The sequence below is a fragment of the Lactuca virosa genome, chromosome 8 (genome assembly GCF_052849685.1).
Source record: "Lactuca virosa cultivar CGN04683 chromosome 8, Lactuca_virosa_CGN04683_v6, whole genome shotgun sequence".
In the NCBI taxonomy this organism is placed as follows: Eukaryota; Viridiplantae; Streptophyta; class Magnoliopsida; order Asterales; family Asteraceae; genus Lactuca; species Lactuca virosa.
The window spans coordinates 228,284,562-228,299,202 of NC_136433.1; the positions used below are offsets into that span (position 1 = coordinate 228,284,562).

The 14,641-nt window shown below is 39.3% G+C and overlaps 1 protein-coding gene across 1 annotated transcript; it reads left to right on the forward strand.

The window, feature by feature from the left end:
* The first annotated feature begins 8,390 nt into the window (after nt 1-8,390).
* On the forward strand, nt 8,391-11,199 carry LOC145129440 (germacrene A synthase short form-like). Its single transcript, XM_079064159.1, has 7 exons — nt 8,391-8,609; nt 8,703-8,973; nt 9,196-9,571; nt 9,810-10,028; nt 10,206-10,344; nt 10,436-10,684; nt 10,820-11,199. The coding sequence occupies exons 1-7, from the start codon at nt 8,484-8,486 to the stop codon at nt 11,111-11,113; spliced, it is 1,674 nt and encodes a 557-aa protein (XP_078920285.1). The 5' UTR covers nt 8,391-8,483; the 3' UTR covers nt 11,114-11,199.
* Nucleotides 11,200-14,641: the final 3,442 nt, after the last annotated feature.

The following is a 14,641-nucleotide window of genomic DNA, read 5'->3' on the forward strand; positions in this document are numbered from 1 at the left end:
AGTACAGTATATATGAACCTTGGTAGCTATGGATTTAGTACTGTATGGATGAACCTTGGTAGCTATGGATTTAGTACTACGTAAATGAACTTTGGGCAGCAATGGACTTTGTGCCAATTCCTTAGGTCAATCCTTAGGAATGAATGAAGGAAGGATAGTTAATTCTTAGGGTAAAACCTTAAGAAATAGAGAAGATAATGGGGATGGGTAATTGGGTTGATTGTTTGATGATTGAAATTAATATAATTATTTATTGTGGGTTGAAAACCCTATATGCTCACTAGGCTCCCAAGCCTGACCCACTCAGTTTTCTTTGTATCATAGGTAGTGGCACAAGAGCATAAGTTGGTTGACATGACGAGAGATTTTGGATTATAGATCAGTAGTTATAAATAACTGTTGTAAGGTGTATTTTATACTGTTTATGCTTTTGGTCTGTATCGGAACATGACATCCCGAGATTTTATTATTTAATGAAAAGTACATTCTCTTTGAGAAATAAATTGATAAAGTTTTATCATATCTTGTTTGGGAACAAATTCCGCAACCATTTTCTTTAAAAGATTACTCTGATTTATAAAAAAAAAGCATAAACAAATCGGTCTTTTCTGGCCGAGAAATTGGGGATGTCACAGCAGGAGTTGTCTACGCAGCTGCAGGAGCTGTTAGACAAGGGATTTATCAGGCCGAGTAATTCGCCTTGGGGAGCCCCGATCCTGTTTGTCAAGAAGAAGGACGGGTCGCATCGCATGTGCATAGATAACCGGGAGCTGAATAAGGTAACAGGGAAGAACCGTTACCCACTTCCGAGGATATATGATTTGTTCGACCAGCTACAGGGAGCATCTTGGTTTTCCAATATTGACTTGCGGTCAGGGTACCACCAGATGTGGGTCAGAGAGGAGGATGTACAGAAGCCGACTTTTCGGACTCGGTACGGCCACTACGAGTTCGTGGTGATGCCCTTTGGGCTCACCAATGCTCCTGTCGCGTTCATGGACCTCATGAACCGCGTGTGCAGACCGATGCTAGATCGGTCTGTGATGGTTTTCATTGATGACATATTGGTTTACTCCAAGACGCAGGAGCAGCATGAGTAGCACTTACGAGAGGTGTTAGATACCCTGAGGAGGGAGAGCTTGTATGCCAAGTTCTCCAAGTTCGAGTTCTGGTTGCGCTAGGTGTAGTTTCTTGGGCACCTTGTCAACCAGGACGGGATATTGGTTGACCCGGCCAAGGTGGAGGCCGTGATGAGATGGGAGGTTCCGAAGTCTCCATTTGAGATTCAGAGTTTCCTAGGACTGGCAGGCTATTATCGGAGATTCATTCAGGACTTCTCCAAGATAGCCGTACCTCTGACCTGGTTGACGAAGAAAGCCGTTGTCTTTCGCTAGGGGCCTGAGCAGCAGGCAGCGTTTGAGACGTTGAGACATAGACTATGCGAGGCACCGATACTCGCCCTGCCCGAGGGCGTGGAGGACTTTGTGGTATATTGTGACGCGCCCATCTCAGGGTTGGGCGCGGTATTGATGCAGAGGGGGCACGTTATCGCTTACGCTTCGAGGCAGCTGAAGCCTCATGAAGCGAACTACCCGACGCATGATTTAGAGTTGGGGCAGTCGTCTTCGCCCTCAAGATTTGGCGACACAACCTCTATGGGGTCCGATGTACCATCTACATGGACCACAAGAGTTTGAGGTACCTCATAGATCAGCCGAAACTGAACATGAGGCAGCGTCGGTGGTTAGATGTGGTGAAGGATTACGATTGCGAGATCCTTTACCACCCGGGGAAGGCCAATGGAGTGGCCGACGCGCTTAGCCGCAAGACAACGCCGATTATAGACATCTGCATGAGGATGACGGTGGTGACTCCTCTTTTGGAGCAGATCCGAGAGGCCCAGCAGGAGGCTATGAAGGAGGAACATCGGAAGAGTGAGCATATTGTAGGATAGATTTCCTCCTTCGACTATGATAGCCATGGATTATTGACACTACACCGCAGGGTGTGGGTTCCTTATCATGGGGTTGTGCGCCAGGTTCTGATGGAGGAGGCGCACAAATCCCGATTCTCGATTCATCCCGGGGCGACGAAGATGTACATGGATCTTCGACCCGATTACTGGTGGCCCTACATGAAGCGGGACGTCGCCCGATACGTAGAGCGATGCTTGACCTGCAGGAAGGTCAAAGCCGAGCACCAGAGGCCACACGACAATATGCAACCATTAAACATTCCCATGTGGAAATGGGAAGATATTACTATGGATTTCATCACCAAGCTTCCCAGGACTGCACGGGGAGTGGATTCGATTTGGGTCATCGTGGATCGGTTGACCAAGAGCGCCCATTTCATTCCGATTCAGGAGAGCATTTCGGTCGAGAAGTTGGCCGATATCTACATCCGAGAGGTGGTGGCTCGGCACGGGGTGCTAGTTTCGGTGATTTCGGACCGGGACGTGCGGTTTACTTCCAGATTCTGGAAGAAGTTTCACGACGAGTTGGGTACCCGCCAGCACTTCAGCACTGCCTTCCACCCGCAGACGGATGGCCAGAGTAAGCGGACCATCCAGACTCTGCAGGATATGCTGCGGGCGTGTGTTTTAGATTTCAGGGGTAGTTGGGATACTTACCTTCCTTTGGCTGAGTTGTCCTATAATAACAGCTATCACACGAGTATCGATTGTCCTCCCTTTGAGATGTTGTACGGGAGGAAGTGCAGGACCCCGATATGTTGGGGTGAAGTCGGACAGAGGGTCATGGGGAGCACCGAAGTGGTGCTCAAGACGACAGAGAGGATTCAGCAAGTTAGGAGTAGGCTTCAGACTGCGCAGAGTCGGCAGAAAAGTTATGCTGACAAGCGCCGTTCGGACTTGGAATTCCAAGTCGGGGATACGGTCCTCCTGAAGGTGTCGCCTTGGAAAGGCGTCATCCGATTCAGGAAGCGGGACAAGTTGGGCCCCAGGTATATTGGACCTTTCAGGGTTGTCGCCCGGGTGGGCACGGTGGCGTATAAGCTAGACCTGCCAGCCGAACTCAGTCAGATTCACAGTACATTTCACGTCTCCCAGTTATGGAAGTGTCAGGTGGACGACTCTGCAATTGTACCCTTGGAGGATATTCAGGTGGATGACAGCCTGAATTACATCGAGCGGCCAGTGCCAATCCTTGATAGGAAGTCGAAGGATCTGAGGAACAAGTGAGTGGAGCTGGTAAAGGTGCAATGGCAGCATCGCAAGGGGTCGGAATGGACTTGGGAGCCGGAGGAAGAGATGAGGGAGCACTACCCCGAGCTCTTTCTAGATTCAGCAGCAGAGTTCGAGGACGAAGTCTAAAATAAGTGGGGGAGATTTGTAGTACCTGATTCCTGGTACGTATTTAATTAAAGAAATTTATGTGTTTTCTCTGGGACTCGACGAGTTGGAGGCCCAACTCGTCGAGTAGAGTCGTGATCCGCGGGAGTTTAAGCGACCTACTCGACGAGTCGGGAGACCGACTCGGCGAGTAGGCACTGTTTGAGTGAAACCCTAAATTTGAGGGTTTGCACCCTATTTAAACACCTTATCTCAGCCTCCATCGTCCCTTGTACTCCCAGAAGACATCTTAGCGAAACCCTAGCCGTTTTTTAGTGTTCTAAGGCCATTTTGGTGCTTTTTGGTGGGTTGTGAAGCTTGAGAAGAGGGAAGGAACTTGTGAGACCAAGGGGAAACAAGAAGATCCAGAGTTTGAAGCTCGTTTTCAGCTTATTGAAGGTATGAAGCTGAACCTTTGTCTATAGATCTTGATTTTTGGGCCTTTTCCTTCATATTTCTAAGCCCTAGAAAGGTTGTATTCGGGATTTAGTGTTGGAAGTCAGTGTGTGCTTTAGATCCAGTTCTATTGGGGGGTTTTATTGCACAAAGGTGCCTATATTGTTGCCATGAACACCCCCATGCACTTTGGAGGCCATCTTTTATGGCTTTTTGGGCCAAAGACCCCTTGCATGTGTACCAAGTTTGGAACTTTACATGTAAAATGGACATTAGGAGGCATGATCTATGGTTTTGGTGTGTTAAGACCCATTTAAATCGAATGGACAGTGTTGGCCAAGGATGGACTCGACGAGTTGTTCTTGGAACTCGACGAGTCGCGGTGTATTGACCACCAAATCCTTTCTGTGGATGGACCAGTTGTTAGGGAGAAAGTCCTTTAGTTGTTTAGACGCGTAAAGGGACGTGGGAATCATAGGACTCAACGAGTGTATGAACAGACTCAGCGAGTCCAATGAAATCTCCCAATCTTTGAAGATGGACTCGACGAGTTGTTCATACAACTCGGCGAGTCATAGACTGGACACATTCTTATGAGGGAGATGAACTCGACGAGTTCAAGGATGAACTCGGCGAGTCGGATGAAGATGGTCCCGATGGTTTGAATAAAGGAGAACCCGTCGAGTTCTTGCTAGACTCTACGAGTGGAGTCGGGGTTGGATCGGGTTAGTAGAGCATGGAATTGACGAGTTAGTAGACCAACTCGGCGAGTCAGGTCAACTGGGTGTTGACTTTGACCAATGTTGACTTTGCCTGGTTTTGGTATTGACCCTGGTTAGGGTTGTATGTTCGGTTTGATGGCTTGAAGGTTATCATGTAGGATTGAGGGGTCGAGGAGAGCCGACCTTCACGGAGAGGATAGTTCCGGCACTACACAACATCGAGGTGAGTTACCTTCCAGTAGCGGTGGGTCTACGGCCACAATGCCGACCCACCAGTAGGAGTTGTATGTTAGATGATTGTCTTTGTGATATTCATCTAGGTTTGCTACTACCTGTTATGTTTTACGTGCTAGCCTGATATGATGTTACGTGATAATGGTAGTAGTAGGGGGGAGATAGTCCCCAAGTTATCGGCCGATAGGGCCGAAGGGGTAGTTTAGTACCCAGTTAAGTTAGATTATAATTACGTAACTGTATGTGATAGACCGGTCGAGAGGGCCGAAGGGGTAGGCCAGCACCCACATATGCTAGGCAAGGTCACCGGTCGAGAGGACCGAAGGGGTAGGCCAGCACCCAGATATGCTAGGCAAAGTCACCGGTCGAGAGGACCGAAGGGGTAAGTCGGGCACCCAGATATGCCTGGCAGTATGTATGTTATGTGTTTGTATGGTATGTGGTATGATGTGGGAACTCACTAAGCTTCATGCTTACAGTTTTCAGTTTTGTTTCAGCTACCTCTTCAGCGAAGGGGAAGGAGCCGGCGCGATAGCGGCACATCACACTCACGCATGATTTCCGCATTGAGTTTTCTGGGATTGTACTCTGATTATTACTATTACCTGATGATATGTTTTTGAGACACGACGTAATGGTTTTATGAATTAATACAATACCAACAATGTTTGATAAATGATTTCACATGATTACTTAATTAAAAATGAAATTTTTAGCCTTGAAAATTGGGATGTTACAACTGGTTTACGGCCGTAAACACTCACTTGGCTGTGAACAGAGCCGCAAATATATATTACATTACAGAAAAATATATTTTCCTAGAAAGGTAAAGTATAAACCATATTTTTGACCCAACACGATAATATCGTATAATCTTTAAACTGAAATATATGAGTTGTTGTTTACGAGTTGGTTGTGCATTGATAATGCGTAAACGCATCAGTAACTTGATGTTATAAAACGTATTATTGTGTACGATTTGATGAGTAAATAGTACAAGCATATAAGTCAAAGTTTATCTGTTCCTTTTGCCTAAGGGAAAAGCGATATCTTGGGCCCCTCGATGATTTTGTGTTGACTTATGTGCTGGGCCCGGTCAGGACTGAATTGATGTGTTCAATTAAGTTCATTATCAAATAAATCAGAAATCGGGAAACAAACTGTTGGACATTGAGAATGATTATGTTTCATGTCTTTGTCCACACGATATCTTGCAGAACTGAGGATTATATGATCCCTTATATAAAGGACGCGTCATTGACTAGGTCAGAGTTCGACAACGGCTTTTGAAAGCTACGATTGCTAATCAAATTCTGAATTCATACTTGCAATTTTAGTTATTAGACTTATCCAAGTGGTAGATTGTTGAATTAGGTGTCTAAGTCCACAACTATAATTGGTATGTACTATAATTGGTATGTATTTGACAGGATGACTTTTGGAGAGAGAGGTTATTTAATGATATAATAATATATTATAAGAATAATACATTAAATAGAAATCATATTATTTAATTAGTATTTAATCAAAAATTAATTTGGTATTAGTTTGGGATTAAAGGAACTGATTAAAAGTAAGGGGACTAGTTTTGCAAATCATTGATAATTGCAAATTGGGCTGTTGGACTCCCTTGGAATGGGTGGACGAATTTCTATAGGGAGGCCCTATAGAAATCGTCCAAGGCCTTCCAGAAGGGATGTCAATGGGCTGCTTGGAGCCTAAGCAAGGAATTAAGGTTTCACATGGAAACCCTAGCAGCCACAGTTATATAAAGGCCCCTTGACCTCCTAATCTTGGCCACTGCTTCCTAAGAAGAAACCCTAGCCGATTTTCTGCCCCTCTCTCACTCATCCTTTGCTTTTGGTGTTTGTGATTCCATTAGAGGTGCAACACGTGAGACACTAAAGCTTTCAAGAGTCAAGATTATCCGTGGAACACTTGTTATTACGAAATAGCAAGCAAGGTAACATTCTAACCCTAGTTTTCATATTGATTTCGGAAATTGTATTATGGTATTAGGGTCATTGCTTTGGAACTTCTATTTGCATTTATAACTAGACAAAAACTTAGATCCAAAGCAATTAGGGTTGCCTGAACACATAGGAATGTTGTTATGCTCAAAACTCATCACTTTGGTAGGAGAAAGGGTTTTTCTTGAATGAGGACGAGGGGAGTAAAGAAGAAAATCAACTTATTTACAAAAATTCAAATAAAAGGTAATAGACGTGGCCAATTCATTAAATGACATGGCGTCGTCCTTTCTTTCGTGGAACCTATTATACCTATTAATCCGGTTCACATAAGGACATTTTAAAACGGTCAAATGTGACTTCATTCTCATAATGTACTAATAAATAATTTGGATGATCTTTTAAACAAAATGTGACAAGTTCGTTGGGCTAATATCAAATTTTTTCATAATTTTATAATATGTGGCTTAAAAACGTAGGTATCTGATCATAACCTCTTGTCTTCATAATAATAATAATATTTTTTTTTTAAAATTAATTACAATATTAATGATCATATGAACTTTGTTAGGATTGTTATAGAATCGAATTAAACAATTAGATTTATTATATCGTTCACAGATTTTTAGATTGGTGTTTAGATAAACAAAGTTATTATTATGGTTTAAATTTTCTCTGGTTTATAAAATAAGAGCATAATACGAAATTATTGTTTATTTATTTATTATTATTTTTTTAATATATATTTTAAATTATATATATATTAATTAATTAAATATGTTTTTTTAAATAGATTCACCCATTAAATTTCTCTTATATATGTGCTTATTTTCAATAGTTTTTGTACGAATAATACTAAACTAAAATATATTTTTCTTAATAGTTGTTTTTAAATTTTAACCTATAACCAAATAATTTGTTTTTATTTTTTATAAAATTGACTAATATTTAAATTATATATTTTCTATTCTAGTAGGTGTAGTAAAGCCAAAATTAGTTGGTCGTCTTGCTTCATAATCCTATTTCTGGCTTTTTGCTACTATTTTGATGTAATTCTCTTTCTAGCTTCTTGCTAGTTTTATATTATTCCGCCGTTCCAAAAAAAAATTATATATTTTCTAAAATGTTTGGCTTCTGCTAAGACAACAAAAAGCTATAAAAACCAATCCGACAGAAGTGTAGTTTGATTATTCATATAAAATTGAATTAATTGTGAAAGACAAATCTATATATTGAAATTCCAAATCAATTTGAATTTATTTAATTAATCTATTCAAAGAAACATCCCTAACTTTTAAAAATTTGAAGGTCTCATTTTCACTTATGTCCGGGACCATAGATATGCTAGAAAAGGCCCTGAACTTAACTTAAAAGATTCTAACATAAACAAATTGTTATTCGTATTTCTTTACAACCCTTCTTCCACGGATTTCTTAAGTAAATATCTTTTTAATTGTTTTTTTTAATATATTGGATATTATGTTGTTGGTGTTAAAAATAATATTATGTATGGGCAAATTGGTAAAAGCAGGCTGGCCATACATGTGTTTACGCCTTACGGCACTTAACAATTAAAAAATAATAGATCGGAATCATGTGGGAGTTTTTGTTGTACCATTTCCACTGCAAGAGTGGTGCTATGTTGACCTTTACTACCAAAGACCACTTTCGTACTCATTTCCAACTAGGGTGCATGGTCTTATATAAGAACCGATAACATTGCTTCGGTAATCCACAAACCATCAACCAATCACCATTTCACAAAACCTGAGGCTTCACAAATCACAAACCCAATTTCAATTTTAAGAAATGGCAGCAGTTGAAACTAATGCTACTATCCAAGAAAAGACCACCGCAGAGCCAGTGCGTCCTTTAGCACACTTCCCTCCTTCTGTATGGGGTGATCGCTTCCTATCATTCACTCTTGACAATTCGGTAAGCTTTCCCATAGATTTTGGATTCAGTTTTCCGAGAAAGCATTGCTTTAGCTAGTATGTTTTTTTTTTTTAACTTTTTCTTCTTTTGTAGGAACTCGAAGGATATGCAAAAGCCATGGAAGCCCCAAAAGAAGAATTGAGAAGATTGATTGTAGATCAAACAATGGATTCAAATAAGAAACTAAGTTTGATTTATTCCGTGCACCGTCTTGGTTTGACATATCTGTTCTTGCAAGAAATTGAAGCCCAGCTAGACAAAATTTTCAAAGAGTTCAACTTGCAAGATTATGATGAAGTTGAACTGTACACAACTTCTATCAACTTTCAAGTTTTCCGACACCTTGGTTATAAACTGCCTTGTGGTAAGCGTCCTTACCATTCAATTTAAATTGCTAACGATTATATAGAGTACTTCTCATAATATATTAATTACTCCTTTTTGACACACCATAGAAAGGTGACAAAAGATTTACTAACTCTGCAACCATTTCACTTTCACCTTCTGAGCACTTTTGTTAGTTATCAAGACAGTTTTAGAATGTTTTGGAGGCTGCTGTAATATTTAATCATATGCGATTGTGCAGATGTGTTTAACAAATTCAAAGACAGTACCTCGGGCGCTTTCAAGGAAGACATTTCTACGGATGTGAAGGGCATGCTAGGTTTATATGAATCTGCACAACTGAGAACAAGAGGAGAATCGATACTAGATGAGGCTTCAGTGTTCACTGAAACTCAACTCAAGAGTGTAGTAAACAATCTTGAAGGAAAGCTTGCACAACAGGTGTTACAATCATTGAGGAGACCATTTCATCAAGGGATGCCAATGGTGGAGGCAAGGCTATATTTCTCTAACTATAGTGAAGAGTGTGCCACACATGAGTCTTTATTAAAGCTTGCAAAGCTGCATTTCAGCTATTTGGAGCTACAGCAAAAGGAAGAACTTCGCATTGTCTCAAAGTAAGTTATCATCCAATCAAATAAGAAAGCTACATGTTGCAAATATAGTTCATATATTATAATTATTAATAAAAAAACTTAATTTTCGGAGATGTAATAAAATATAGGCAATCTTTGAAGCGCAGTGTAAAGATCAATCATTTATGATAAAGAACATTTTAAAACAAAGCGTGCCTACTTCCTTCAGTTAGCCCAAAGTGAAAGAGAAACAACCTAACTTTTTTATACATGGTTTCAGGTGGTGGAAGGATATGAGGTTCCAGGAAACTACTCCTTATATAAGGGATAGAGTACCAGAGATTTACTTATGGATATTGGGATTGTACTTTGAGCCTCGTTACTCCTTGGCACGAATCATCGCCACAAAAATTACATTGTTTCTTGTGGTGCTAGATGATACATATGACGCTTACGCTACCATTGAAGAAATTCGCCTTTTAACCGATGCCATAAATAGGTAACAAACATATAAGCTTTCTCATTTGTTTTTGTCAGTATACAGATAAAATAATATATGCTGATGATACGCAAAAACACAATAATATATTGATAACCGCTGTTTCTCTAAAGAATTAACTAATAAATTTGATTAATGTTCGATGATATTTTGATATTAACACATATTTGATTTCAGGTGGGACATGAGTGCTATGGAGCAAATTCCGGAATACATTAGACCATTCTACAAAATTCTCCTAGATGAGTATGCTGAGCTTGAGAAACAACTAGCTAAAGAAGGAAGAGCAAATAGTGTTATTGCTTCAAAAGAAGCGGTATGATCTAATTATCCATTGTGTCAAATGCAAATTTCAGCATTATACTGTCTATAAGTACTAATTTTAGTTTTTGTTATTCTGTCTCCAGTTCCAAGACATTGCTAGAGGCTACCTTGAAGAAGCCGAGTGGACAAACAGTGGATATGTGGCATCATTTCCTGAGTACATGAAGAATGGGTTAATCACTTCAGCCTACAATGTTATTTCGAAATCTGCTTTAGTGGGTATGGGCGAGATAGTTAGTGAAAATGCATTGGCTTGGTACGAAAGTCATCCAAAGACTCTACAAGCTTCCGAGTTAATCTCAAGACTCCAAGATGATGTCATGACTTACCAGGTAAATTCCCCATATTGCATAAAATGTTGGTATTTTGCAGGTTCTTCAACATAACTTTAATGCAACATAGGGAACTCCATCTATAGGAGGCGTAAACATAATGTCTAATTAACTGTGCATATTTTCTATTTGAAGTTTGAGCGTGAAAGAGGACAATCAGCTACTGGAGTTGATGCATATATCAAGACATACGGCGTGTCAGAGAAGGAAGCTATTGATGAGCTCAAGATAATGATTGAAAACGCATGGAAAGATATAAACGAGGGATGTCTCAAGCCAAGAGAAGTCTCGATGGATTTGCTCGCGCCAATTCTGAACCTTGCAAGAATGATAGATGTTGTGTATAGATATGATGATGGGTTCACCTTTCCTGGAAAAACCATGAAAGAATATATTACTCTTTTATTTGTTGGTTCTGTATCCATGTAATGATACACAATGATTGTTGTTTCATATGTTTATTGTCATAAAAGAAATATTAATCAATAATAATTATTGCAAGTGGCCTCATGAAATATAGTGTCATATCATTTAATAGGCATTTTATTTTATTTTATTTTATTATTCATTATTTTATTTTTATTTTTTTATGAATGAGGTGCATATACGTCCTCCGGTATTGTAAGACCCATAGATTCGAGCTAGTCGATTTAGAGACAATAAGCGTCAAAAATGACTTTTTGATAGAAAATTATTTAGAATAAATAATATTAACTAAGTTATAGTATATGTCACAAGGGTTCCGTACATATAAAGAACGCTGAAATCCAAGTTATAACGAAAAAGTTATGACCAGTCGAAGTTTTGCGGCAAAACTAGCACGACATCGGGAATCGTAAAAAATGTGTTTGTGATAAAATACTTTCTAGCCTTAGCCATCTAAACGAAAGTCGTAGTATACGTTAAACTGAGAGCGTGCATAAAAATAACATCCAAATCTGACTTCGTATGAGGAAATTATGATTTTTCTAAGATTTAGCATAGCAGTGCATAGCTCGAAATTCGAATTTTAGATCGACCGATTTCTAGCCAACACAACCTAAATGATAATTTAAGATCTCATTAATAAGAACCGAACGATATAAAGACAGACGAAAGCGGGCGTTGGATGACAAAGTTATGAATATTTAATAGACTTTATCTATCTAAGCCTATTAAAATATAACTTTAAAAATAAAGTCAAAATTAGCCAATAGAGTCTAAATGAAAGTTGTAGATCCCGTCGATACTTATGCGTGGATATAAACAACGTCAAAAACAAAGCTCGTATGCGAAAGTTACAGATTTTAGAAGATAATTAGTTTTGGAGTAATCTGCGAGTGACACGTGACACAATCCTGACCGTTGATTCCTCCTCACGCCTTGCCACCAAATCGTGACATGTGGCACCCCAACACGCCGTGTAGGGCTCTCAAACACGCCGTGTTGAGCAAATTTCCATCCTATAAATAGCATGCGAGGTTCTCCCATTTTCTTCACATCTTACCCTTTCTCTGTCTGTCTGTCTCTCTCTCTCTCTCTCTCTCTCTCTCTAACTTCTCTCTAAACTCCTCCCAACCCTGAATACTTCCGAAGTGCTAAGAGGCGAGTCCCGGAGCGCTAGAAGGCTCCGAGAAGAAGAGCTTTCGGCTATGAAGTTATGCCCCCGCAGAGCCCGGTTCCTAGCCAAACCTCATAGTAAGTGAGTTATGCTTACTCTACTTTAAGTTTAGCTTATGTTTAAGTTTAATATCGTTATTATGAACTTATAAACAATAAATATATTATAAAATATAATGTACAAAGTGTTATTATAATATATTTTAACTACTCGCGGTACGGGGAATCTGGTTTGAAGGGCCGCATAGGGTTGTTGGATTTTAAAAGTACTATAATGCCAAAATGGTCATGCCCTCCGATGTTTCATGTATGGCACCTGTCTGTACATAGTTGTTGAAAAGTATTGTTTAAAACTTATAAAACCATAACGCTCGTAGACCTTGTGTTAATTAGTCGTAACAAATATTAGACTAAAACTTAGCAATAATAATGTTAGGTTTCGTCGAAAGAAAAGACGATTGTTAGAAGCGAAACGTTGTTCGAATTTCGAGTCATCACTTTAACAAGTGAGTGCATAGTTACTTTCATCTTACACATAGATATGAAGTATTTAATATAAATTATGTGTTATGTGTGTATATAATCTTTGTTCTTGATATCTATGTTGGATGAACAAAACATACATGTTTTATTCGATTTAAACTGTATATTTGTATTTTATACCTATAAAATTATTGGGTGAAGATGGGTAGATGAATGATGAGAGATGAAAGATGATATAAATGAACATTGGCATCTATGGAATTAGTGCCCTATTGTTGAACATTGGCAGCTGCGCCACAACCTGTAGATGTTTTTGAACTACGATGTACTCTAGACATCCTAGCAGCTACGCTTAAAGCAAAATATCGGCAGCTGCGCCTAATAGAGAACATCATAAACCTGGAAGTTGCGCCTAAAGGATAATATTGGCAGTTGTGTGTAACACCTAGTATTTACCAGGCATTGTATTGCTTTTATTCAATTTTAATTATTAAGCATTGGGAATTTTGGGGCAAAGCGTACGATGGGCGTACAAGGTGTACGCACGACGTACACATATGAGGTGCAGATCGGGGGAGACCCAAGCGTACGCTGGGCGTACCCAAGCATACGCTGGGCGTAGAGTGGGCAGATGCAAACCCTAAAATTTAGGGTTTGCACCCTATTTAAACAACTTATAATCTTCAAAGCCCTTATCCTCTCAGCCTCCCTTGCCTTCTCAGTGCCCAACTCGAATCCTAATCCTCTTGTTTGTATTTTGGAGCTTACTTTGAGTTTTTGGTGTAACTTTGGTGATTTTGAAGAAGAAGGAGTTTGAAGAAGGAACAAGAGCTTGGAAAAGGGCTTGTAGATCCAGAAGTTTGGCATCATTTCTGACCCATTGGAGGTATAAAGATTTCTACTTGGCTAATGCATGCTTAGATTTGATTTTGGGGTGTTTTATGTCACTTTTGGACTCCATTCTTGAGGTTTCTTGTGTCTTGGTAGTTCCAGACCATAAGAGCTGTCCCTTTGAGCTCTTGGAAGCATTTATAGTCTGTAACATACACGTTCAGTTATCGTGTTTTATAATGAATAATATTATGAAATATTATATGAATTTGAGTATTGAGTTCTAGCAGATAGTTTTTACTTGAATTGAAGTAAAACTATCTTTAGAATCATTCAAAATGTTTTGGAAGTCTTATGAGATTCCGAACAAAAGTAAAATATTGAAATTTAATGAAAATATAAAATATGAAATAATTATAATTTTATTATTGAAAGTTGTAAAGAATATCGTTAGAAACATTTAGGCGAAAACCTCATCGAAAACTGAGTTATAACGAATAAGTTATGATTAATCGAAGATCCGCGACAAAACCGACAAACACTATTTAGCGTAAAAAGTGAGTTTTCGATAAACTACTTTTTAGCTTTAGTGATCTAAACGAAAGTCGTAGTATTCGTTAAACCGAAAATTTTCATAAAAAGAACATCCAAGTGTGACTTCGTATGAGGAAGTTATGATTTTTCTAAGTTTCGGTATAGCAGTAGACAGCTAAAAACTCGAAATAAAGATTGAGTGATTTTTAGCCGACACAACCTAAACGAGAATCGAAGGTCACGTCAATAGTAGTACAACGGTAAAAAGACAGATGAAAATGGACATCGGATGAAGAAGTTATGAATTTTTAACGGATTTTGCTGTCCCGGTCTGTTAAAAATAATAATATTAAAAATAAAGTCAAAATTAGCCGACGGAGTCTAAACGAAAGTTGTAGAGCATAATTTCACCTGCACGTGCATATAAAGAACATAAAAAACGGAGCTCGTATGCGAAAGTTATGGATTTTTGAATATAGGGGCACAAAAACCGAGAAATCTCGCAGGGAT